The 18,878-nt window shown below is 31.5% G+C and overlaps 2 protein-coding genes across 2 annotated transcripts; both read right to left on the bottom strand.

The window, feature by feature from the left end:
• Positions 1-200: 200 nt before the first annotated feature.
• Positions 201-9,764, bottom strand: LOC129293215 (squalene synthase 2-like). Its single transcript, XM_054931036.1, has 14 exons — positions 9,210-9,764; positions 8,529-8,571; positions 7,657-7,746; positions 7,331-7,406; positions 6,307-6,376; positions 5,489-5,632; positions 5,297-5,401; positions 4,934-5,080; positions 4,029-4,104; positions 2,582-2,670; positions 1,289-1,380; positions 1,162-1,207; positions 999-1,068; positions 201-583 (listed from the first exon to the last, which is right to left on the bottom strand). Exons 1-13 carry the CDS (start codon positions 9,402-9,404, stop codon positions 1,000-1,002), a joined length of 1,242 nt encoding a protein of 413 aa, XP_054787011.1. The 5' UTR covers positions 9,405-9,764; the 3' UTR covers positions 201-583; position 999.
• Positions 9,765-14,845: 5,081 nt separating this feature from the next.
• LOC129292994 (squalene synthase 2-like) lies at positions 14,846-18,819 on the bottom strand. The gene is made up of 14 exons (XM_054930765.1): positions 18,611-18,819; positions 18,306-18,348; positions 18,038-18,127; positions 17,849-17,924; positions 17,651-17,720; positions 17,323-17,466; positions 17,021-17,125; positions 16,742-16,888; positions 16,344-16,419; positions 15,711-15,799; positions 15,486-15,583; positions 15,286-15,331; positions 15,091-15,160; positions 14,846-14,979 (listed from the first exon to the last, which is right to left on the bottom strand). Coding segments are annotated over exons 1-14 (1,257 nt in total). The 5' UTR covers positions 18,812-18,819; the 3' UTR covers positions 14,846-14,977.
• Between the last annotated feature and the right edge of the window lie 59 nt (positions 18,820-18,878).

Here is an 18,878-nt window from a genome sequence, read left to right on the forward strand (position 1 = left end):
GTTCAGTTAATACAGGTTCTAATGGATTGCAGATTTGCAGTACAGTGTACATCGAATTAAAATAATCTACGCCACAAATTTATTTTGACGAAAATCTTATTACATGCTATTTTCCTCCTACAAATTTCCTTCACAAAAATAAAAATAAGTGAATAAGAAATAAAAATTTAATTTTTAATAAAAATAATAGCCAATTAGTATAAAATAATAATAGTGAAAATATAATTAATAGCACGTATTTTCATATTCTTAACAATATGGAACCTTATAATCCCAGATCTCTTTGTGGCCCAAACACATATAACAGACATTTTCGTTGTGAGGGTTCACTTGTAGCAACTTAATCCCTGTGTAACGGCCAATAACACTGCCATGTAAACGACAATGGTATGGGTGGCAAGAGGATAAAAGAAAAACTCAACACAGGAAGGTACGTCATACAGACCACAGGAACCACATCTGGCTTCAACACACGCCGCCTCTTTTTAGCATAATCAACACCAGTCATCTACCTCATGATCTCGAACGTCCACATCATGGATAATGATCAACACAGCACTGTTGCATTGCCATCTCACGCCAGCTGGAAGGGACCAAAAGCATAAATTAGAGGAGTGAAAAGGCGGAAAAATCACTCAAAATTTTGAATTAACTACTGTTCTCCCCTCGTTCAATACAGGTTTACGTCATACAATACCTGTAGTGTGTTGCCATATCACTTAATTCGCTACCATGTTTTGTTTTTACGTTTGAATTTTAGTTAGTTACAAGAATAATAAAACAATAAAAAGATTTTTAAAAATTTGCTTCACTTGTATTATAAAAAACGACCTTTTAATTAATAAAGCAACCCATCGTTGGAACGTTTATGAAATCACTTACATTATTCCTGGCAATGAAAATAACACCTACTAATATTGGGTCTCTGATATAATCTACCCCTAACTTACAGTTTATACTGAATTCTGCCACAGATTAAAACTGGCAATGAAACTTACATCAATTGTTGTCCCGGTTGGTGGAGAGATATGAGAAAATGAGAGCCAGCGCGACCATAAGTATTAGAAACTGCAGGAGCACATCAAATCAGTATATAATTTACATATATAGCATCAAGTTCTAGTTCTACCCACCAAAAAAAACAAAAAGATATAAATCTACCGTGGCTGAGTTATATCCAGGTTCACTCTTCAAAATATAAGATTTCCTGGTGAAACCAATGTAAAATCTGTCACAATCTCAATGGTGAAAAAACACTTTAGAAGCTACATGGATATGATCTGCATGCCTTTTACTAAGCAGACCAGATTCTCTACAAGCCTTTTGTATAGCTTCCACCCTGCTCAATGTTTTTGCTGCATTGGGATCATTTTTGTCAACCTACAGAGAACAATAATAGATTTTTAAGATGGAACTAAACAAGCTATAATAAGATGTCCATGAAACTAAAAAACAGCTTTGGTGCCATGGAGGTTTGTGCTACAGAATAAAGACGACCACAATAACATCGGCATTTCAAACTTTCCAGGACCCACTTTTCCTTTCTTTAAGGGGCTATAAAAAGAAGGCGCAACTTTTCAAATTCAAGATTTAAAAGAGGGAAGAATTTACAGGCCTGACAGCCATGGCTTATTGGTTGTCATGACTAATGAAGGCTAAACAGATTTACTATTTCTATGAAATTGGGTATATAGAAGGCTTTCTAAGCATCACCAACTCTCGTTCTGTAAAGCATTTTTTCAAAATCTTATTTTTGCAATATTCATATGTATGCTCTTATAAAACATAAATAGTAGCATTATGATGGAGCCCAGACCAGAATGAAACTAAAATATCCTACTACTGAATATTTAACTCAACAAAACAGTACCCGAAATCGACACAAAAAAGCAAGCAACAGTAACTTGGAGGAAAGGAAGGAAAAAAAAAAAAGAAAGAAGAAGAAAGCACTCCCCCAAGCTTTCAAGAGTTTGGGCTCTCTCCTTATATGATACCAAATTCTTGCCTATTGTCCCTCTTAGTCCCTAAACCCCTCCAACCCACGTACGAACCACACACCTTCTCTCCTCTAATTCATCCCACCTACACATGGACAACCCTCTTGTACTACTCCCCAAGCTTTCGAGAGGCTTGGGCTCTCCTCAAACAATACCAAATTCTTGCCTATTCCCCCTGTGGGTCCCTCAACCCCTTAATAAACCCTCTCCTCTAATTCATTGCTCCCACACATGGACAACCCTCTTCTCTATCTTTTGTCTTTATCTCCTTATGGTAACCCCTTGCCATCTTAGGCCCAAAAGCTATGTGCCAATCACATTATCAAGTGTGAAACAATTGTAATATGTGCATTCTTATTCACATTATTTGATACTGTACTTGAGCCCTACAGTGCATTGCGTAAGGGCAACGAACTAGGATTAGCCAAAAGGAAAAAAAAAAGTCTAGTGTCTATATCCATATGAAATTCAACAAAGTTTTATGTTCACTGTTGAAGGCCTAACACAATCCCCTTATTCGGACTATAGACTGGCTATAAAACACAGCCTGTTGCAAAAGTAACATACTTTAAAATACCGCATACCTTAGACTCCAACATACAAGAAAAGTCAAAGAAAGCACCATAGACATCTGACATTGTCTTTGTCCGATCAATCACCTTGGCAGTTAGACCTACAAGTCACGAACATAATAATTAGAACAACTTAGTGTGTTTGGATACACTTATAATCGATTTTTTTACTCAAAAAATTGATTTTCTGAGTTGGTATCCAAACACCTGAAAAACCATTTAATCGATTTTTTTGGTAGCTGGCAAGTTGATCAAGACACGTTGGGGAAAATTACAAAGCAAGACCCAAGAAAAAATTATAAGGCACAAAATTTAATAAAAATAAAACCAAACTCTTTTCTTTTCTCTTCTCTCTTCCTCAACAAAATTTCAACTTTGAATCTTTAAAAAGTTGCTAGCATAAGTTTCTATTAAACACCACCCTCTACTTAGCACTTATTATAAAACTAATTCAAATAAAATATTAATTGGTAGAGAAAATTTAATTTGTATATTATCATCTTCATTAGTTATTATAAAATTGATGTTTGGTATTTAAGAATTAAATCTTTCTCTTTTGTTAAATTTATTTGAACTAAGATCTATTGAGTTAGTTATTTACGTAAATTAAATTGTTAATATTAATATAATTTAAATTTTTATAATTAATTAGATATGTAATCTAATAATATATTTTACTTCTTAAACAAAATGTAACAACTTTAATAATATTAGATACAAATTTATCAATAATTTAATTTTGAAAAGCAATGTCCTTTATAGTAAATTACACAACTAAAATTGATTTTGAATAAATTATCCAAATATCTTTAATTCTGTTAAAATCAATTTTAGAAAAATGGTATCCAAACAGATTGCTTTATAACATAATCAATTATAATTAAAATCTACCATTTAATCACTTATTTTTATAATCTATTATACCCAATTGAAATTTAAACGGGCACTTAGTACACCACTACCACAAAATCTATATGTAGCCTTTTCATTTTTTCTCAAGAAAACAGGTGGTTACATACACTAATAAAAATGTTGACCAGAGCACGGTTAAGAATTTGCAGTGTTTACAAAGTCAAAAATTAGAAATCATCACAAGTGACATCCAATTCACTCTTTAATTACCTTACTTAACAACTTCTACTAGAGGATAAAGCAACAGATGTGTGCCATAAGTTGCAACCAGGGAATCCAACAGCACAAATGCAGCATGTATAACGGCATTGAGTTTTGCTCAACATATGATTTTAATGTATAACACAATCTATCTAATTTCCTGTTAGAAAATTTTCTACAAGTTTAGTTTTGGCAGATTGATTTGGAATGAGCTGGTATGGAAAGCTACACGCAGCAATCAAAATTCAGTGAATTTCACACATTTTCCATTAAAAGTAGTTTTAAGCCTAACATTCCTTAAAGCTAAAATGATTTGCACTTAGTATCTCAAGATACATCATCTTACCACGCCTCATTTTAACTACACCTCTGAAGACTTCGATGTTGTTGTAGCATAATGCAAGAGTCCCAATGGCCATGATCTGTTGCAGAACATGTCAAGCATCCAAGTAACCAAACAAATTTAGTTTAAAAATATCTATAGCTACAGACATGGATTTTTGAATATATGATGCATAAGAACAACAGGAGAGATTATAGAAGTAGAAGCCAACAGAGAAATGAACTGAAACTTAGCAAAGCCTGAAGAGATTAAGAGAAGTACTAATGCCATGTTTGGTTGGTAGAAAAGTGTTTTCTAGAAAGAAAATCAGAAATGCAACTACCCTATTTTCTTAGGTACGTTTCTTATTTCTTTTCTAGAAAATATTTTTCCACTTACAAAACGTGCAATAGGACTTCATTTAATTGAAAATGGGAGGCGAGGATCCAAGACCTGAACCTGAGCAGCTTAGCTTCTTCAGTTTCTATATCACCAACAACCAGGAAGCAAATCAAATCCTATTTTGGATACTATTAGATTCTTCAATTCCCTAAGGAAATCTAGCTAGGCATGCAATATCTGCTATTTTACCAAGTCAGTCAAGCCACATAGAGATCCTTGACCTCGACATGTAGCAAAAACAACCAAAGCATATAAATCATATATTAGAATTATCATTTATCAGATCATTTTGGCAATATCAAAAGTTCAAGGAAACTCATTGACCATTGTAACAACTTAAATTATTTTGCTTCACATTGAGTATGAAGCTTTTATTCACAGGACTTGGAAATAGGCCAGGAATGACTTATAAGAAAAACATCTATTGAAGCTAAAACCTTGCTGATGATTAATAAATGCCGTTGTATCAATGAAGACAATGGAGATCCAACAATTAAACTAGAGATCATTGAGAAAAAGAACAGCACCTGAGGAATGGCACAAAAACGAAATATAGCTAAGTCTCGTAAGTTAGACATGTATTGTAAGCTATGTTCAACATGCATCAAAGCATTGGTAACCATGTCGTTGAGGCATTGCACTGCCTTGACAGAATTGTCTTCTTCTTTCAAGTCCTGGACCACAAAATTAAATTGGATAAAGACAAAGTTATACATGTGGAACTCAGAAGAAAAACAAACATAAATGATATGTATACATGTGATATGAGACAGCAAAGTCGTTTCCAACATCATAACATCCACCAGGTCATATAAATTCGGCCTAGAATCATGAAGTACGAGATAGAAAATGAAAGGTGGGGATTAAAACAAATCCTTAAAGATGCAAACCTCAAGTTTGTTAGCATATTTACTCCAGATCTCCCGAGGCCAAAACATGCGTGACTTTGGGATCTCATTGATGTCTTCCAGGTAATCTCGGATAATATTTGTTTTCTGCAATTTCAGAAGGTTTTCAACTGAAAAGTAAGCAAAGAATGAAAAAAAAAAAATTATTGCTCTCTATATTTTACTTTATGCTACCTGAAGGAACAAACCCATTGAATTAGAGAGGTCGTCTGGAGCCAAATCTTCCAAACCAGATGCATAGAAAAGCTTAGATAAACCCAGCCCAACGAGTCCAGCTACATAGTGACAATATTCATCATAGTCGTCAATTGTTTCCACCTGTAAGTTGGGAGAAATATCATGGTGTAAATTAAGACTACACATCTAGACTGAAGGGAAATTTGTTTGGAAATTGGAATAATGCTTCCGGATTGAATTCATGAGAAACAGGACAGAAGCACTGATAGTAGTATAGCACAATTATCATGAAAATATCAAAATTTGGTGCTACTTTAGTCCTTGTTTGTTAGATATTCATTGAGGTCTAATTCTTGAATCTTGATAAATAATTTGAAGGTAAAAAAACCTAGCAGTGTACAGAGCCATATGTTTGTCACCTTAAAAACAAATTTTATGAAAAAATATAAAAAAATAAGGGGGATTAACACTCATAATTTGGCCATATAATGTTTGTTCATGGATATGAAAATACTTAAAGGCTACTTTAACACTGTTGTGAGTATTAATTAATCAGAATGTAGGAATCAGGTTGTAACTAATTGAAGTTCTTTATAAACATGAGCAGTAGAATTGAGGGGCGGGATAAGTCCCAGAAATTTTTGAAAAAATAATCTCCTCTAAATGTGAACACTGACTAATACTTATCCTTAAGGGAATAGCAAAATAAAATGATATCCTATCAGTCAAAGAGATGAATCTATTAAGTGGATCTAAGCTAGCATATTCATGAAAAATAAAGAATCTATGGATAACAGAAGAGATGCATCGTGAACCTCCTTGCAAATAAATTTGGCCATTCCAGCTCCCATCCTTTTGGTAATATCCTCAATTGCTTCCTGATAGCTGCAGTGTTAATTTATTGTTTAGTCATTTACCAAAAGAATGCACATCACAATTCTATCTCATCATATATATATATATATATATATATGCGAAGTTAATGCAGGCACTGAATTAGCTGTCACATCTCAGGAAACCCTGCTGAGTCATGAAATATTTTTTAAAGAAACAAGGAGACAAACGAGAGAACTTTGCAAACATATTGAGTCCAAAGCAACAAAATATTTTTTCCCGACCAGCTGGCCAATTCAGAGAGTAACTCATTGGAAACATAGAGAATTCTTAGGTACAAGAAAACGAATGCAAGAATATCTATACTATGGCTGGGAAATATTGATAATTCACATGGATAAACAACTCAAAGGCCAAACTTAAGAACTGACTAAAGGAGCTGTATAGTGTAAATTTAATGTTCTTGGGCAAAAAAGAAAACAAATTAAGAGTAACGCGAAAACAGAAAATCAAATATTTTGATTCATGAGTTCACTCATGCATGAAATAGCCAACATGCCTTTGAAAGCATGTCTATGGCACTAAAACAATAGCAGGCACTAAATAGGAAATAAGGCCTGCAGTGTTTATATTGATTGAATCCAGGATGGAAGTTATCAAGAATCACATCAACTCAAAAGCTTAAATGGTCAGGCGAAGATCCAAGAATAAATTGTGTCATAATATCTAACACACTCCCTCACAAAGAAGCATTTGAAGCTTGAAATGTGGACAGAACATAAACCAACCATGCCTTGAGGTTGCAAATAATTTTAATTAAGAGAATTGGAGACGGAGGGGATTCAACTTTTGACCACTTAATCTTAGAGGTGCTTTGGTATCTTATCAATGACCCGTTCAACTTAAAAACTTGAGCTATTAACTAGTGAAGGGCCATAAATAACTTTTACTATAATATCTTAACAAAATTACTATAGAAGGAAATGTGCAAGGATAAAAACTGACTTCTTTCCAAGTTCCAGAAATGCATTCGAAACATGATGAAACTGGTCCATTAAGATTTTGTACTCCTTTGTCCCACCTAGTTACATTAAAACAAACTAGGATCAGCATGAAAACCTCTACAAACAAGGTTTGAGGTATGTGCACAATTAAAAGAGTAAAAATGCCATTTAAACTTCTCTACCAGATTTCTAACAGAACAAGCTTGGCATGGTTAAGTTGAACAAGAATAACGGAGGATAATTCCAGCAAGTGGTTACAAACAATATGCTGGATGACATCTAACTTGGCATGAAAAGAAATAGTGAAGGTGACAACAAGACACTTACATGAAAAATGCCAATCACGATCATATATGTGATGATGAAAAGCTTTTAATATTGGCACCTTGACATCTGTAGCTATGCCAGTATCGTCCTCTGCCAAAAGAAAAAAAAAAGTTTTGAAAATATAATTAGTGAAAACACAGTTTCAAACACTGAAGGGTGCAATGTTAATAGGTAACCAGGAAGAGGAAAGAGGTTCTCAATCAGAATTCTTATTAACATTCTCAGTACAAGTTTCCCATATCAGGTAGCTGTGGTTCAAATTAGAAACTTGACATCATTTCTTTTCTCTTTGCTTTCATTTTGCAATGAAAACCATTTATTTTCTTTATCTAATCTCAACTTAGGAAAACAGAATGAAAACATTTGTGATTCACATATATAGCCATCCCTAGGCAAAATGCATAGTAGGCTAAAACTAATTTATAGCAGATTAATACCTTCTCAGGTGTTTGGATAGAAATATTTTCGTTATAAGCAAGACAAAAAAAGAATTTCATATAGTATCTTGTCAAATTGTGTATGAGTAATTTGATAATTGCTTGCATATTTATGGTTTGAGCTCTTTATTCCCCAAATAAGATATATGTGATGCAACAAGCTGGAAATTTTCAAAGCATCTGAAGACAGTCTCTATTTATCTTAATTAATTAACCAAAATAAAATTGATAAAAATACGGATAATAGATCATGGACCAATCAGCTGGTCAAGTTAACATATCCTGATATCTAGTAGAACCAATAGAAACCACAAGCCAGTATGTTCAACAAACTAAAAAAAATCTTTATTTCTATAATGTAAGTTTCTCTTATAGGACAAAATTATAAGCTGAAGCAAAAACGAGCAGTGTAAGTTGAAGGCTATAGGAACAAACCAACAGTATCAAGGGCTCGAAGGACCAAATAAAATATGCAAACCTGCAAAGTCAAAAATTTTGGGGTTAAGACAATTCAATTCGAGAAAATATTGACAGGGAAAAAAACTCAGTAGAAAATAAAGTAATCCTCTCAACAGAGGAAAGCACTATTATCAGCAATTAGAAAATGAAAAACACTGTGTAAGTGTCAACTCCAGAAAGCATATTGTCATCCATTCCCGTGGTTGATAATCTTTTACCGAGTCCCAAATCTTAGTCAGGTCGTTCTGAATTTGATGGTTTTCAGTAGTAGGTTTTCTACCAAGACCCAGAACCATCTGTTAGTGGGATAGGGAGAAGAAACATTGCAGAATGAATTAATGAAATAAAATAAGAACTCGAGGAGTGTCCAAGGAATTGATTACTAGGTCAAACATCAAGTCAACCTAAGCTTGTATTAATAAATTTCAATGCCAAAGGCCGCAAATCCGCCACAACCATATGCGTTAAAACCGAAAATGATTCAGCGCCTATGTAAGCAGCCAAAAGAACAAATCCACCTTCACCTACTAAAATTCACGGAGGAAAGTAGTTCATCTTCATTCCATCTTTCATTTAATCGATGATTTGCCAGAACCACAGACACAAAAACCGTTCAGGCAATTCAAGATACACCGTAAAATGCAAAATGGAACTTACAGCGTTTCGAAGCTCGGTTCCGAGCTGCTGAATGACGAGAGCAAAACTACGAGACACCTTATGAAGCATGCTATAGCAGAAGCCCCAGTGTGGCTCTGGAGGGATCTGCTTCTCTGCGTGCCTGACCGCCATTTGGAGCTTCACAAGCGAGTAAAAGTCATCAGGATGCCTCAAAATAGCGCCCAAACTCCCCATTTTCTCAGTATCCAAAATCCAAATCTCAGAGGTTGACTTATAACAGCGGAGACTGAGAAATATCTTGCTTTCTTATCGCTGTACTTCGTGGGTGACAATGATGGCCGATACGGAGTACAGTGAGGTTTGGCGTGTGAGGTAGGTGATAAGAAAATTGGAGAAGTCAAGTCACGAAATGCGTTGCAGCATAAAATCGAGGGAGAGTTTTGATTCGATATTGCAACTGCAAATTCTTAATAGTACATCATGAGGTGTAGTGTCCTACAAGGGGATCGAGTAGGCATAGTACTACTTGGCAATTGAGCACCCAGGATTGGAAATCTGGAGTATTTTCTGGGTTTTTTTTTTTTTTAATACAATTTTCTGGGTATTTTCAACTATAACGGATTTGTTTATGAGTGCGACGCGAGATGCGAGAGGCATGCAAGCCGCGTGCGCTTTGAATTACTATTTTTTTTTAAAAAAAAATCTTTTGAACCACTTTCTTTTTCTTTTTTCTTTTTTTGAGTGATTTGAACCACTTTCTTTCTTATTATAGTAGTATTATTTATTACCCACCAAAATCTGTTCCAACCAATCAAATATTGTTTCTTGGTGTAAGTCGGGCTGGGGACCTGGAGGCTGGGCTAGAGAACAGAGTCAGACGGACTTCTTCCACCTTCTTTTTATTTCGAAAATATATTTATATTCAATAATTTTTTTTGGTGAAATATGTATTATTTTTAAACTATTTTGATAGACGCTCAAAAACCATGTAAATTAAATATTTTATCATGTAATATTCCAGAGCACAAACTCTCATTCATTTAATCTTCATATATTAAAACAAAACTGGAAGTTTCGCCATTTAGGAATTCAAAATTTCTATCAAAAGGAATCAAAATAGTACGACACTCGAAAATATGCCATAATGACATTTATTATTAGATAATTTTTGTAGGAAAATTACTTTACTTTAAGCTGTGTTATTTTATTGTTCTAGAACACAATTTAATGGGCATATAAAATTGCTTGAGTAACGGATTATTTTTTATTTATTTGAATAACCTCTTTCTAATTTTTTTTTTTTGTAATTTACGAGGAAACATGTATGGTCAATATTATAAGGCTGGGTTGATAAGGAAGCAGTATAAAATGAGATGATGTATCTCAATATCTGTGTTGTATATGGTAGTGAGGTACCGATGGATAATTTTTTTGAGATCGTGTTAATTATCGCATCTGTCACTCTCTAAGATTCGAACTCTCGCCTTAAGGAATGCTGATAATAACCCTTACCAACTCTACCAAGCACCCATTGATTGTGTAATTTGTTTTTATTACACAGGTTTCTGTGATCTTGTATTTAAAGAAAAGAAAAAAGTTGGCACTTGGCAAGGAAGAAAAAATATCGGTATAGAAGGATGTGGAATATCAAAAGGTTGTGAACGCATACGTAACTAACGGTCCTTTGAACTTGTGCGTTATCGTGTAATCTAAATCAACTCCACTGGTCCACCCTCATTGGACTTCTGCCCACCCTCATTAAGCGCCTTGTTTGGGCCCATTGGTTTGATGATGTCATGATGTCCATCACACCACATCACATCCTTTTTAATTAACAAAATTAGTTAAATTAATTATTTATAAAAAAAGGAGAAAATTAATTTGCTTGTCCTATTAGTTTAACTCAATTTTAAAATTATATTTTTATAATATATTTTTTAATTAAATTCTTAAAATATTATATAACTTAAGAATTAATCACATAATTTTTATAACTCAAAATCTATATAATTAAATTATGTTTTTTAAACAACTTTTATATATAGAATTTTTCTAAAAAATTAATAAAAATATAAACACTATATTGAATTAAATTTTCTTTTGGTTTTTTCTAAAAATATTAAATCATTTTTTATAAATTTTAAAAGTGTTTTTATTTTATAAAAGTTAATTATTCATTAATAATTTTAATTTTATAGGACTAATATATTTAATTAATTAAATTATAATATTTTAATTAAAACAAAATAAACTACTGCAATTTAATTCAAAATTGATGAAAACTAGAAAGATTTGTAGGTTAATTTTCGTTAACAAATATGTGTTGATCCATTTTTAATCATTTACAATGAAAATTATTTTCTAATTGCATGCGTTAATTTGTGCAGTTAATAGAAATAGTTTGAAAACAAAACAATAAAATAGGAAATAAATTATATTGAGATCCTATATTTAGAATCAAAATAAGCCTATCAACTAGTTAGCATAGGAACATAGGATTTTTTATTTGATTTTTGGCCAAAATAGGATTTTTTTTTTCACGCATAACATGTTATATATTTTCATTTTAATTATGACAAGTTCATTTTTCAATTAGTATCACTCTTTGTTTGGTGGAAGAATGAGAGAGTCTCAAGCAAACTAGATAGGTTTTGATTTCTCTACTACTGTGAAAGTAATAGTGGGTAAAACTCAAGGCTTTGTTGGGTATATGAGACAGGAGGGTTGGATTTGAAATTAAGATTAAGTAATCCTAACTTTTTATGTTTGGCATAGAATACTAATAAATTTATTTCCTATGTTAATGCCACTCAAATAAGATTTCTTAATATCACCACCCCACATGGTATTGAAAAATCAGTCTTGGGCTTAAATATTTTTGGACCAAATTACCCTTCATTCCTCTCTCGCATCTCTCCCAACATTGATGATGGTGAAGAAGGCTTCCATCCAAACATTTTTTTTCTAGTTTTTTCTCTCTTTTTCCCCCCTCCTTTTCTCCCCTTTCATTTTTCTTTTTATTAACCTTTTCTTTTCCATACAAACATAGGTTACACAAGAAAGCTTAAATTTAATTAAATAGTTCTTTAAAGCTGTAATTAACTTTGAGTATACAAGGTTATTATCAAAATTTAAATTTTTACTAAAAAGTTCAGCAAAGTTATGATTTGATTAAACATCTTTTACAATTATCTTTTTAAAAAAATAATAAAATTTTAAAATTATTATAATGAGTCCCTAACCAAAACTTTAAACATGAGCTATGGCTTGTGAAACTATGTCATTTATTATAGATTTATTATAAATAATATAGATGGATCAAGTGATTGTTGTCAAAACTTTGATTGACTCTTTAAATTTATTGTTTTTATATTTTTAGTTTATAAAATTATATTAACTTGTTTATAAATTTAAATTAAATAAAACTTGATTAAACTTATAAGTTAACTTTCTGAGTTTACCATTTATATATTTTCAGCTTACATAATCATGTGAATCCACTCATAAACTTATTGAGAAAAATAAGTATATACTATATAGAACTTTATTGATAGAAATGATAGGATCAGTTTAATAAAAAATAAAACTAAAAGAAACACAAATTAATATTAATAAAAAAACAAAAAATATCAAAACTAAGTTAACCTATTTTTAAATGTTTATGTTCAAAGTATAATAATATATAAATATAGATGTATTTAAGTTCAATAATATATATTTAATTTAAATTATAATTATATTTTATATTTTAATTATTTAATTATATATTTTTAAAAGTTATTTATTAATAAAAGTATATTCTATCTGCAATTTAAATTTACATTCCCAACTTACTTAAACTCTTGAATTTAGCAATCTTGATCAGGTAGATAGGCACTTATGTAATTTTTTTACGTCTAAAAGCATTCATAATAGTTATCCAATGATTTAGTATCCAATCATAAATTTTTAGCTGTAATTTTTCAGAATGTAAAATCTTTAAGGTACAAAAATTGCAGAGTCGTGATCGTGACAACTTCTCCTCCTCCTTTCATTTATTTCCACCAATCTCTTTTATTTTTTTCAGGTAAAAGGTGGGGGAAAAAAAAAACCTCTTCTGTTCGGTGCACCCAACAATTGGTTTCACGTGCTACCGAAGTGGAGAAGAGAAAGAATATCATTACCTCCATTTTTAATATAAAATATTTTTGAAAAATCTTATATTTCAATATAAGTTTTTTTTATAAAATTTTAAAAGTAATCAATATATTTTTATTCAAAATATCCTAAAAGTGTATCAAAAATTCAAAATTACTTGATTTCCAATAGAATCAAATAATTAATTATTGGTATATTAAAGAAAGGCAATATAATGTTGGACAAAATTTAGAATTCTAACTACTTACTTAACTGTTTTTACCAGACCAAAAAAAAAACTTAACTTTTTTTCTCAGTAAGTGTGCACTAAGTAAAAATATTTTATATTTGAAATTGAGAAAATAGTAAACTACTATAACTCAAACAAGGTCAAAACTCAAAACACAATCGTTTTGATGTTAAATTCCAAATTTAAAAATAAACACATGGTTTGGAAGGTACTAACATTTTTTTAACTAATTTTCATCATCTGTGTGTTGTTTGCTAAAGTGACTGTATCCCTTCAGAAACATTTGATAAAATTTGAATGATATAAAGGACTGGCATGACACGCATAAATAGAAAAAGTGGCTTTAGAACTTGCTGATTATTATTACACAAATTAATGATAATGATTATATTTTTTTAAGAATTTTAAAAATATCAAGAAAACTTTGACATTGTTTCAATTTAATTTTCTAATAGAATAACTAGTGCATCCACCAATCCTATCCGGTAACTAAATAGTTATACTGACTAAAATTCAATAAGTAGCATAAGTCTAACAGGGACAATATTATATTTTTTATTGTATATAAAATAGTTCTAAGTACCTATGTTAGAGTTCAGTTAATGAATGTCTAAGGTAACACAATAACAACCATTCAAATTAAACAAATGGCTATTAGAGATTTCATCATATAACATTAAAAAAGTATTAAAATTCAAACTTTTATAAAAGATCAAGAGTGTTTTGACCTTATTAATTATTTTAAACTTTTTAAAAAAACATATCTTGATAATTTTTACATAGTGATAAAATATAATGACTATAATCGAAATACTCATTAAAAATGAGAGAATTTATACTCACCAAATCCAAATTCACATTTATACTGAGTGTTGTACTCCCAAATTCACATCTGGCATTGCAATGCAAGGCATCGATTTTCCATTTTTCTATATTATGAGGAGAGGAATAGCGGACTTTGCATTGGTTAGTTTATTTCCAAAGATTTTTGGTCTCTGTATTGTATATGAGGGTTTTTTCTTCTTTTGATATTCAATAACTTAGTATACAAATGGTTCGTACCGTAAGTTGATAGGGCCAATGATGTATATTTTGCAAAATGCATGATAATTTATAATAATTCTAGCTCTTGAAATTACACAAGATACATTATTGTATTCAATCACCGAAACAATACAAAAATACACCAAAAAAAAAACATGTATGATCACTTTAGCATCGATTAAAAAAAGGGATAACATTGGCTTCTAATAGCTATGTCGTCTTTTTTTAATTCAAGTACGTTACATGACAATGTCAATAACTAAACCTTGATCATTGATACAACTCCATGATGGAGATATTCCAGCAAGACTTTTTATAAGCCCAATCCAACTTCACTCTTCAAGTCCAATTTAACATAGAATGGACTTACAGATTGGCCTAAGAAGAAGACAACAAATCCTGCATTGAAGATTAAATGAAATTAATTCGTAACTTTCAATTTTGATCGCCAAATTAATATCAATATATTAATATCAAAATTTATTCTCCAGTTAGAATGAATTAACTTACAGTATAAGTTGAGCACGCTGGAATACAGGTATGCAAATGCCAAGCATATGGCAACATAGATGGCAACTCCCTGCAAATTTGGACGCAATTTTGTTACCAAACCAAGTGTTGCCCGAATTTCAATCATAAATACAATTAATTTGAGAAATATAAAATTTGACATCCAATCCAAAAATAATTATACACAAAACTCACCTGGGGTGAATGATACCCTAACTCTTTGTTCACCTTGTAGTGTTCCCTGACGCCAAAAAAAAAATAAAATTGAAATAGCAGTTAGGAGAAATATATTAGTAATGTAAGTAGAACATACGAGAAAAGTTCACATAACATAATTTGCTAAATGCTAAGAATAATAGTGAAAAATATAAATAATTAGTAAAAGACTTTAAAACCTTTGTTCATTCGAAGTTTTAGAGTTCTGCTTGCAAATTTTCTGGATTGCCTCTATCCTGCTAAGCGTCGTTATGGCGTTTGGATCATCCTTCTCAACCTATTCATCATTTTCAATTTGCTTTAGTGAAGAGTTCAATTCCATATAATTAACATATATATGGCTGAATCCAAAGACAGAAATGGACAAATTAATTTAATTTAATCAACTTGAATTAAAATTACACCTTAGCTTTCATAATGGAAGTGAACTTTAAAAAAGCGCCGTAGACATCCGACATTGTTCTCGTTTGGTGGATGAGTTTAGCAATGAGACCTAACCGCGCGCATTATTAATTTATACCCAAAAAAAAGGGAAAGAAAATGAAAATAAAAAAGCATATCAGAATATAATATATCCATATACAATATATAAAAGCTAGTAAAAGTTGCACATCTATACATGATATATTTTATGTCCTACGCCTTCAGCCACCCGAAATCAAGAGACGCAAGATAATTTAATCCAAAAATTAATATTTTTTTAAAAATGATAATTATATTATGATTAAAATTGTAATAATATAAGTAAATTGATTATCATTTTTTAAAATTTTTTATTAAATATATTAATATAATTTTTAATATGAATATGTTATTCATATCTTATCTCTTATTAATTTAAATATTTTTTATTTAGTTTAGATGGTACAAAATATTAATAATAAGGAGTGCATTTGTCCATCCTCATTCTCCACTAGTGCCTTTACCTCATGTACTTCATAGAAAATATGGATCCACATATTTTAGTTCTGTTCTGAAATATGAGAAATTAAAGCACTTGAATAATAAAATACAAGTTAATTAGTGAGTCTACGCACCACGTCTCAATTTCAAAGCAACTCTGAAAACATCAATATTATTGTAGCATAAAGCTAGGGTCCCAATAGCCACGACCTGCATGTGGTAGCATAAAGTCAAAGTCAATGCAGACATATACATATACATATACATACATACATACATATAATATTTTGTTTAGTCTACGTAATTAAAAAGAAAAAGAAAAAGATTAACCAAAAAGAAACATTAAAAATTTTCATTATTGTTTCGTGACATTTCGTAATAACTCGCGATATATTTGGACCCATATAATGGAATTTAGTAGTACATGAAGAAATAAAACAAATAATATGCAGAAAATTAAGAATGAAAAAAGGGGGAAAAAAAAAACACACAGAAGAGGAGAATCAAGAAGAAGAAGAAGAGATTTTGAAACCTGTGGAACAGCACAAAATCTGAAAATTGCCGGATCTGTCAAAGCAGACAAGTATTTGAGGCAATATTCTACATGTACCAACGCATTTGTGACCATTTCATTCAAGCATTGCAATGCCTTCTCCGAATTCTTCTCGTCTTTCAGGTCCTACGCATAAATATCATTTTATCTATTTATGTATAATACATAAATATATATATATATATATATAATCTTTTTATATACATTCTTAAAAGTACCAAAAAAAAATGAATAAGTTTTTTCGGAAGAGTCATATACCTCGAGTCTGTCCACATATTTACTCCAAACCTGACGAGGCCAAAAAGTGCGTGGCATTGGTATCTCATTAATGTCTTCCAAATAATCACGAATGATATTTGCATTCTATTTATAATTCCATCACAAAAATCAAATTAAATTAGTATTTAAAAGCTGTCGATATATAATGGGGAATTTGAATTGAATTTTGCCGGGGAACAGACACAATGATCAATGAGGGAAAAAAAAAAAAGGATATAAGCACAGAGGAAGAGGGAGAAAGAAAGAGACGCTGTGGTTAATTAATTCGTGTGTATGTATACCTGAAGGAGTAAACCCATTGAGTTGGAAAGGGATTCAGGTGCTAAATCCTCTGACCCAGAAGCATAAAAGAGCTTAGAAAGCCCTAACCCTACAAGCCCTGCTACGTAATGAGCGTACTCATTCAGGTCTTCTATACTCTCTATCTGCATTTTTTTTTTTCGAAAAAACATATTTCCTTTAATTTCGATCAGATGTACAGGCTTATAAATATTCAAAGGAGGTAATTAATATATATATATATATATATATATATATATGACGGACACATTATATTATATTATCATGCAAATGTCGATCTGTTGTTATTATTTTCTATATATAAATTACCTCCTTGCAAATAAATTTTGCCATTCCAGCTCCCATCTGTTTGCTAACTTCTCTAATCACATCCTGGTGACTGCATGCGCGCGCGCGCGCACAATATTAATTACCAATAATTATTCCACCAAACTACAAACATATAAATAAATATTTCCAAAACCCTTAGGCTATGATTCTTGACTATGCATGATTAATTACATGTACCTTCTGTTGAGCTCAAGAAAGGCAGTTCGAACATGATGGAACTGCTCCATAAGAATCTTACAGTCTTCGGTACCACCTTTCCATCAGTGAAAACAATATGTATGTAAGTATTAAGATCTTGAAATTTATGATTAATTAATGAGCAGCAGATTTGTGTAACCATATATATAGGAATTTTATAACTCTTACAGGAAAAGCTCCAGCGTGGATCATCTATACGCCGATAAAAGGTTTGCAAAATAGGTATTCTCACTTTTGAAGGAAGACTCGTGTCGTCCTCTGCATGCCAAATTAATTACATATATTTATTTCTCATTCTTGAAATACATTATATAAAACCATGTCAATTAGTTACTTCAAAAAATCCAATTTAATCTCTTAACTTCATTTTCTCATGACTATACATACGTGTGTACGCATGCATATACAGAGTAAGTCTAAAATGAAGGCAACGTACCAACGGTGTCCAATGCTCTCAGAACCAAATAAAATACGAGTATCTGCCCGAAAAAAAGCATACAAAAAAAAAATTAGTTACAGCTTTTGCTTAATCTATTTAATTAGTTATAGGTGACTTTCTCATAATAAACAGGAAGTTTAAAAAAGAAGTACACTGATGTGCACTTATATATATCTAAAGCTTTGCTGATCAGGTATGTATGTAGGGTTATGTGTGTGCATGAGATGGATGGTGAAGGATGTGGAACCAGCACATGCAGGAAATTAAGAAGAAAAAACAGAGGAAGATGATGATGAACTCACCGAATGACGAAGGTGGGAATCAAGGTGCTGGATGGTAAGGGCAAAACTGCGAGCGACCTTGTGAAGGATTGTATGGCAGAAAACCCAATGTGGTTGCTGATCGGGAATCACCTTCTCTGCATTCCTTATCACCATCCTTAGCTTCAACATTGGGTATATTTCTTCTGGGTGCTTCAGAATCGTTCCCAATAATCTCGCCATTATTATTTCTGTTTAATTCTATATCTATAGCTAATATATACCCTAATCAACAGATATGAGTACGAAT

The sequence above is a fragment of the Prosopis cineraria genome, unplaced genomic scaffold (genome assembly GCF_029017545.1).
Source record: "Prosopis cineraria cultivar Desert tree isolate PC_DT_omini unplaced genomic scaffold, ASM2901754v1 PC14, whole genome shotgun sequence".
Taxonomy (NCBI): Eukaryota; Viridiplantae; Streptophyta; class Magnoliopsida; order Fabales; family Fabaceae; genus Prosopis; species Prosopis cineraria.